The following is an 8420-nucleotide window of genomic DNA, read 5'->3' on the forward strand; positions in this document are numbered from 1 at the left end:
CTGCTTCTTTATCAATCCTTAATCTATTTCCGGAGGAGCATTCACATGACGGGGGTGATCAATTAATATCTTCCTGCTTTTAAAAGAAGACTGGAGACAAGGCGCGAGGACTTGTGAAAGCATGGAGGACCAGGAGTGAAACTAAAGAGAAACGATCCTCAGATAGAATTCATAATATAAAGATAATCTTCTGTTTCTGTAGGCTCATGAAGGTTTCATAAACCAACTGGATTTAATGCCCAGTTTATTTGTGAAAAATGTTCTACCACGTAAGTAAATATGCCTTAATCCAACACAACTTCTAAAGGCCTAGGCTAGTGAACTTCCCCGTATGGTTAGATACTAGAGTGCCTGGTCTGCTAAGTACATAGTATGCTAGTGAATAGCCACTCATTTCAGTGGTTAGAGGTTAGGTCGATCATAGTTTTGGGATTGTGTCTCTGTAGAGGTTTGATTCTATTTATTGATTTGATGGAAGTAAAGTAGTGTTATTTACATACTACTGACAAAAGTGTTTTCTCGGTATGGAAAAATTCAACAGATGCAGTGCTACTTTTCACGTTCATTAGATTCATGCAAGACGTCTTTGCTTATTTAAAATTTGCATCAAAATGCTTTGTATGATGACTGTAGCGTTAGGAGTTTAATATCAGTGCTGCATGAGATGCCAATGTTGGAATTTTGTTATTGTGAGCTCAAGTTTCCATTGAATATTTGCCGTGGTTATTGTTCCGGCACCGGATCTTTTTACATTTTGGCTATTCATCCAGTAGGCAAGAGCAAAACATTAACTGTTTTATTTGAATACTCAACGAAACTCCTTTCAACAAAACAATCTAACCGTAAACTGTGATCTAACATTTATGTTGTTCGAAATGTTTTTAATGTAGCTTGTTTGCGATAATTCTCTAGACTTCCAAGAAGTGTACACGGAGCAAGCTCCGCCATAAACTTAATTAGCAACCCGACACGATTGTCGTGACCCCCCTCTTTTTGGCAAAAATGTTCATCGTTTCTATTGGGTTTTTTAATCATGTAGGGGTGCTTCTTCGGCAAATTTTCAGATTCATCAGCAAATAAAGGATGGTTCACCAACTTTGTTGGCAAATTGGATCAGAGCACCCCTTCCCCTCCCCTAGTGATGGCCCTGTGGTTCAAGTAACCAACCAGACAATATTTCTAGTTTCAAGTGAACTTGTTAGTAACAATAAATCACACAGGCAACAAACATTTACTTTGTTTGCATGAGCCTTGCAGCATCAGCCTAACATTGCTTACAGGATCCGTAATCGATTCTCTTATGAAATTTAAAACAGAACTATTGGATGTGTGCAGGCATCAAGTGTTTTCATGCGCATGCATGCCGGATGAATAGCTGAAATATACCATAGCATTGAATATTAAGCACGAATTTACAAATTGCTCAACAACCTCTTTTTAGTTACATCAAGCACTCTTGATCCTAATCCTGATGTTGCAAAAATCAGATTTGGTCTAAATGCTATGTTCTCATCAGTAATTAAACGCTGATAGGTCAATTTCCATAAGCAAAAACTGGGGTGTCTCTTTATATGTTGAGGCATCCAGAAATTGGCCTTGGTGTGACCATAGACAATGAGCTTATATTTTAGACAGTATATTGACTGGATTGTCTCAAAAACAAACCAAATTATGGGTCTCATAAGACAATCTTTTGCAGTTACATTAATCTAAGGACCCATCTCTTTGCTATTAAGGTCACTAGTAAGACTGATCTTGACTTGAAAGTATGAAACACAGTTTGAGGTCCATGCTCTAATGTCATCAAAACAAAAATTATATCAGTGCAAATACAAGCAATTAATATGATCCATGAATTAAAAGATTGAATCGTCTGCAGGCTGTCAAGTTACTAACACTTGCTTTCATTGCTTTTGAGGTGACATGATACAGTACCCTACTGGGCTGTATTATGTTGATACAACAAAATTGTTCAGTATAGATCAAAGAGATTTGTATGTAAAACATGGACATCATCTCAAAATCAAGAAATCTCGCCCAAGATTTAACGTTTGCAAATGTTTTTTTACAGAAAGATGCATGAATATGGTGTTGACTACCAAAAACTGTAGTTCATGCACCTAATTTGAACACATTGAAAAACCAGGTTGACCATCATTGGCAAATTAAGCAACTACAATAATATTTTTTGGAATCAAAATACATTTTTATTTACTTTATTTTGGAAATTGATACTTGACTAACCAATATGTATGCCAGAGTAGGACTTTGATACTTTCTGAAAATTGATTTTCTTGCTGGGAAGTTATTCAAATTGTACCACCAAAACTCAGATGGACAAGAAATTGAGTTGCACAAATCACTTAGTAGAAATCCATTTTCAATGAGGGATGTAAAGGAAAGTCAGAAAATGCCACTGACTGTGAACAGAAAGTAGAACTCATAATCCATTCTATGAAGAGGTAGTAAGGTAAAACTTTCATAAATCCAAATCCATTCTTTTTTCCAGATATCTTTGGAACATGATATTCTTCTACATCCTCGCTACTTTGGGCCTAATCTACTACAAACTGTGAAACAGAAGCTTTTCACTGAAGTCGAGGGCACCTGTACTGGAAAGTAAGCTAAATTGTGATTTTTAAAAAGTTGGCAAAATATTTACAAATAAGATTTCTAAAATTTAGCGAAAAATAATGCATGCTTTACCCACTATTCACGTAGCTGTTAAGGCTCATACCTCTTATGGCTTTGTGATATGCAGTAAGCAAATTGCCTGCATTTCAAATGGTGGCAGTTACTTTAGGCAGTTATTACACAGTAGGCATAATTGCTCACACACACAAGTTGACCAGGCCCTTGAAACATCAGTTTTTCACTCTAATGGTTTTAATTTAAATGGTTTATATGCCTTTCAAAATCTCACAGTTTGTTTTCATAGTGACAATAAGACATTCATTGATATTTTAAGTTATATAAAAAGAATAACACCCTGTCTGCACAATAACACCCACCCAGAATAGAAGAATAACACCCAGAATAAAAGATTCAAGGACAGCATTAAACCAATTGATGATTTTTCTACTACAAAAAATAGAATAATCAATACTGGTAGAATAAGTATTTTTATAATTTTGAGAACCTTGATGTTAGAAAAAAATTCCACTTGTTTTTTGTGTGAATAACTTATTTTGCAATTTGGAGAGATGATGAACAATTTTCTTTAATGGATTGAAATGAAACTAACATTTTCTTGCAATGAAATTAATTTACGAATAGCATTCCTCTTGAAATAGAAAGTATTTCAAACAATCATTTGTGGAACAATAATGTTTTATTTTGATGTTTGTATACTTTGTTCTACTGTATTGATAGAGTAAATTTGTTTTTTATTGTAGGTATGGATTTGTTATAGCAGTTACAACTATTGATAATATAGGTGTTGGTGAGATCTTGCCTGGGAGAGGTTTTGTAGTTTACCCTGTCAAATACAAGGTATTACCTAACAATGAAATTTCAAATTTATTTTAAAAGCATTGCATAAAATTAAAATTAAAATGGACATGAGCTGAAAAGAATGTTTGTTTTTATTTCAATTGGTATATAATTATTAAGTGAAGATTACTGTTAACATTGCTGCTGTTTGGTGCTTGATACTGTAAAATATAAAGCTGTATGTTGTGATATTCACATGATCATAGTTCACTGATGTTCTTATTAATATATAATTCAGATTGATATGCTCTATAGCTGTCAACCTGCATCATCATCATCACCAAAACATACATTTAACAACCCTTTTTGGTTGATACAAATGTCCGCAATGTCAACTACATGTTAAATTCGTTTACTGTCACAGTTTTGAAATTACAAATTATTAATGACATTATTGTCATTCCTTTTAAAGGCTATTGTCTTCAGACCATTTAAAGGGGAAGTGTTAGAAGCAGTTGTCACCCAAGTCAATAAAGTATGTAGTTCATGTTTGTAATTTCAATAAGATAAAACACATCTTTTATTTATAACCCCTGTTATAACAAAGAAATCATTTGTAGTTAATATATTTCAAGGTAACCTGAATTATTCTGAAGAGGTATACCTCAAGGTTCATTTGTTTTGGACTGAAATAGAACCAATTTTTTCAGGTTGGGCTTTTTACTGAAATAGGACCACTATCATGTTTTATCTCAAGACATGTAAGTATTATTATTATTTTATATATTAACATTTCATAGATTTCCATATTTTTTAATTATATTCTGTTTATGTTATTAATTTTTTCATATTTCTGTACCACTCTATTCCTAACACTACAATGAATTTTATGAGGTTGTTATTTCAAGCATGTTTTTAAGAAGCATATTTTATTTTGTTTCAGCTCCTAGCAGTTTGAAAATTGACTGTATTTAAATGCTTTAGATTGTTGAACTAATTATCTTTTGTCTTTTCAGTCAATACCATCAGATATGGAATTTGATCCAAATTCAAACCCACCATGTTATAAAACAGAGAAAGAAGTAAGAACTCTTTTCCTTTTTTTGACATTATCTGTTCAGAAAGATAATTTTCTTAAGAAGTCATGTACACTGTCAAATTACATTGGCTAGGAAATCGTATTAGTTTTTTTGTACAACCTGTATTTATATTCTTGTTCTATTGAGTTTATGCACAAAAGGGTTATTTTTGTGCTTATCTCCTGGTAGCAAGTCAAAGCTGTGTAATTTGCAACTGCAATCATACTTTTAGTTGGTTGCTAAATTATTGGGTGGTAATTTTCTGTTGCTGCTTAGAAAATTTTCTTCAAATGGGATTTAGTGGAAAAACCCACATCTCAAAGAGATTGCTTTCTAGATAAAAGGCTTAATAACTTGTTTCCACATCTTGTATATAGCTGTGATTTTAGAGTCAGAGAAAAGTATGTCAATTTTTCATTTCACATCTGAATTCCATCTGAATTCTTTTAGGATTTAGTTATTCAAAAAGATGATGAGATTAGATTGCGAATCATTGGCACAAGAGTTGATGCAATTGACATTGTGAGTTTTTTAAATCTTCATTTCCACTAAAAATATTAACACTTTTCAGTGTGGATGCCAGCTAGACCTTTTTAGTGGTATCGTAAACAAATTCAAAGCAGAATTCACTGTACATTACCACTTCATGTGCACTGTTACAACATGATTTCAAATGGTTCTCTTTTCCACAGCAACCTTAAGAAATGTTTTATTGTTTTTTAGTTTGCAATTGGGACATTGATGGATGACTATCTAGGTGTGTTTCTATGTTTTGTTTTGGTTACACTGCTAATAGCTAAATTTTCAAGTTTGGGAGTATTTTTATTTCTAAATTTGTGGATGCTTGTTGGTCAAATTGATGCCCGGACATTTGAAAAACTTGATTGCGCTTTCAGACAAAAACAATTTGAGCTGGCAATAATGACGTTTAACTTAGTGATAATGATTTTTTGAGAAACCCTTCCAAAATAAACCAAGACATTGAAATGCTGCAAAATTGCTGCACTTTTTATCTGTTATCATTTTTTTGTTAAAATAAGAAACCTTTTTGTGCTACAAGCCTTACACAAACCAACTTATGTCAAATAAGCAGAGAACAGCAAAGTCAGGTGACTTGAACTCAGTTAAATGGGCCAATAAAACATGGTAACTTTTTACAAACTGGTTCTTGAGATGCAAATATTTTCGAATAAAGAGAAATAAAACTCTCAGGTGGGAAAAATATTTGCCTGGAGATGCCACCGATTGATCATAAAACAAGCATGACATATATTGTAATATTTTAACCAGATCATAAACATTCATGCAAAGCAGACATATCATTCAGTGCAGGGCCATAAAGCCATATTATTTCTTTACTGCTGCAAGTTATGCTGAAATCGGTCGGTACAAGGGTACATTCACAATTCTTCATCATTTTCCTTGCAATATTTACCGACAGCTTTTGAAAGTTCAATTGTTTGTGAAAAAACCTGTTTTGATGCAAATTTAGTGAGGGCAGAACGTTGATGTGGCGAGAGCTCTTGCTCGTGACAATTTTCATGCTTCTTTTTTTCCAAATTTTTTGAAAATCAAAAGCGGCATAGCTTTTTCCTATTATTTTGATAAAACATTATTTCTAGACAATATTCAGAAGTCAATTCTTTGTTTTGGTTGCTATCATCTTGAGGAAAAACCCTCACTGAGTTTGCTTACATACCGTTAAGACTGTTTTTTCTGATGAATTAATAGATACAAGGCCAAAAAAACTGCCTTTGAAATTTGCAACCAAATTCAAAACTGTACAGATACCTTCGTGAGGGGAGTGTAGATCTATTGAGATATGTTTTTCTTTAATATTCAGCAATATCTTATCATGCATATTTACTGTCTTTGATTATTTTTCATTTCAAGTATTGGTATTAATCACATTTAATTCTTTTTATGTAGGGCTCATAAGCTGACACAAGTTAATGTTATTAATGTTGTTTTACTGGAGCAACTCCATGGTTCAGTGTAAACCTGAAAAAGTATCTGGCTCTAAGTACCAAATTGTTCAAAAAGACAGCAAAAAGACATTGTGCATGAGACAGAAAAGATGATTTCCTTCAGGTGGACTGGATTGGTGTTCTTACTTGACAGTTTAATTTCTTGGTGCATTAGACTAAATGTATGTCTTCATTACTGCATATTTGTGTAATGAATTTGTAGTGTCTTACATATTTCAGAATAACTCTAGATTAACTGAAAATAAACAAATTTTAACACAAGAAGACTTTTTAGAACTGGTCTTTAGTCACTAATAGGAATTTTCTTCACCAATGTCTAGCAAAACCAAACTATTACAAAGAACATCAATAAAATGCATTGAAATTCATATCATGCCCAAAAATTGCTGCCGGTTTTATATTTAGAAATGGGTCTTCAGTCTTCGTCATAAGGAAATAATCATGCGTGTGGCAAACCACGCGCATTATCTCTTTCATGCGTGCGATTCACACTCTTAAAAATCAGGCTATTTCGGTCCCAGTTTACACAGTCCTGTTCAAAAACGGAACCGAGACGGTACAAAATTCGTTTTCTTTCGTAAAAGGGTCAAAACCATTCCGGATGGCTGATCACAATTAGCTCGGTTCCAGAGTGCTAGAGTAAACGAACGGGCGAGCCGCGACCGTTTTGTCACGGTGCCAAACTTGCACGCAGGGCCGCCTAAAGAATTGGAGGTCTTGGGGCTAAAGCGGAGAATTAGGGCCCTGCGAGCGAAGCGAACAGAAATTTTTTGCGACCACGCCCTTTAAGCTAGCTTAAAATCGTTTATTCGCTTCAAATGTTTTACTGTTTATGGGCATAATTTTGTTATTTTTAATCAATTTTATTTCAAAACAGAATTCATTACTTTGTAAGGCCCCATTCACCTCGAGGCCCTGGGGCAATTTGCAGAGGTCAAGGGGCAGGGCGACTTACGTGAAGTTATGTAAAAATTTTGAAAAAATAAAAGCTCTTATAACATTTTTGTCGGAAAATCTAAATTTCTCGCCCCTTTTATGAATTCTCCTATCTACATCACTAGATTGGTATTAACATGATTGCCGGAAGATCTTCTTTTTGCGGGTCTATTCGTCGCCTGCCTCTCGCATCTATGATAAAAAAGCCAATTTTCTTTTGAGCAATTTCATCGATATTTACTCCGATAATGGCGAAAACGGGAAGGTAAAAGTTTTGGACACTACCTGACGACCGCCATGTTTCCGGGAGAATTAGAACAAAGCAAAGCGATAAGCCACGATACAGAGCGAAATAGGCACTATTAAAAGAATAAGCCGATGTTGCTCAGCTTATGAAAAACAAAACTTCCAATGTTTCGTTGATGAAAACAATTTTATTCAAGTCGAAAACGACGGTCAAATATGCAACTCATGCGTGCGATCAATCGCTCGCATTATTGGTGCCATGCTTGTGCTGATGCGTGCGCGTGCGATCGCACGCATTAAACGACAAAGACTGGGTCTTAATTAGATCTTCACTACCTTAGTTTTCTTTTACTTTGATTGTTATAAATGTAATAATAATGTACAATTTGTTGGTACCTTGTCCTTCATAAGTCAGCTGAGTGAATGTCAAGGTTTTGGTATGATGTTAATGTCACAACTGCCATTATATTTTATTGTATCATTTATATGTTTCTTAAGAAACTGGAACCAAATGTGTTGTATTTTCTTATATTCTTCAAATAAAGTCGCTGGAATGTATGGGTATGAAAATTTTTGAAAAAAAAATGTAGGGAAAAGAGAGAATGAATGATATCTTTAAAAATGAAAAGATAATGTAGGGCAGAAGAAGGGGAAATGAGGAAAATGTGATGGAAATGTAACAAAGAATTTAGCATTGCAACAGGAAGGTGTAACAAAAGGAAGAGTGATTTACAGCTTA

At 34.0% G+C, this 8420-nt stretch overlaps 1 protein-coding gene across 1 annotated transcript; it reads left to right on the forward strand.

The window, feature by feature from the left end:
• The first annotated feature begins 107 nt into the window (after positions 1-107).
• LOC135690184 (DNA-directed RNA polymerase II subunit RPB7) lies at positions 108-8193 on the forward strand. Its single transcript, XM_065207659.2, has 9 exons — positions 108-269; positions 2510-2619; positions 3396-3492; positions 3905-3967; positions 4143-4193; positions 4449-4514; positions 4962-5033; positions 5235-5268; positions 6441-8193. The coding sequence occupies exons 1-9, from the start codon at positions 258-260 to the stop codon at positions 6452-6454; spliced, it is 519 nt and encodes a 172-aa protein (XP_065063731.1). The 5' UTR covers positions 108-257; the 3' UTR covers positions 6455-8193.
• Positions 8194-8420: the final 227 nt, after the last annotated feature.

Source organism: Rhopilema esculentum, chromosome 10 (assembly GCF_057945365.1).
Source record: "Rhopilema esculentum isolate cy_ngs chromosome 10, ASM5794536v1, whole genome shotgun sequence".
Taxonomy (NCBI): domain Eukaryota; kingdom Metazoa; phylum Cnidaria; class Scyphozoa; order Rhizostomeae; family Rhizostomatidae; genus Rhopilema; species Rhopilema esculentum.

Coding starts and splice junctions, on each gene's coding strand:
- LOC135690184 (XM_065207659.2), top strand. Junction 3,968..4,142: donor TTGTCACCCAAGTCAATAAA/GTATGTAGTTCA, acceptor CAATTTTTTCAG/GTTGGGCTTTTTACTGAAAT. Junction 4,515..4,961: donor GTTATAAAACAGAGAAAGAA/GTAAGAACTCTT, acceptor GAATTCTTTTAG/GATTTAGTTATTCAAAAAGA.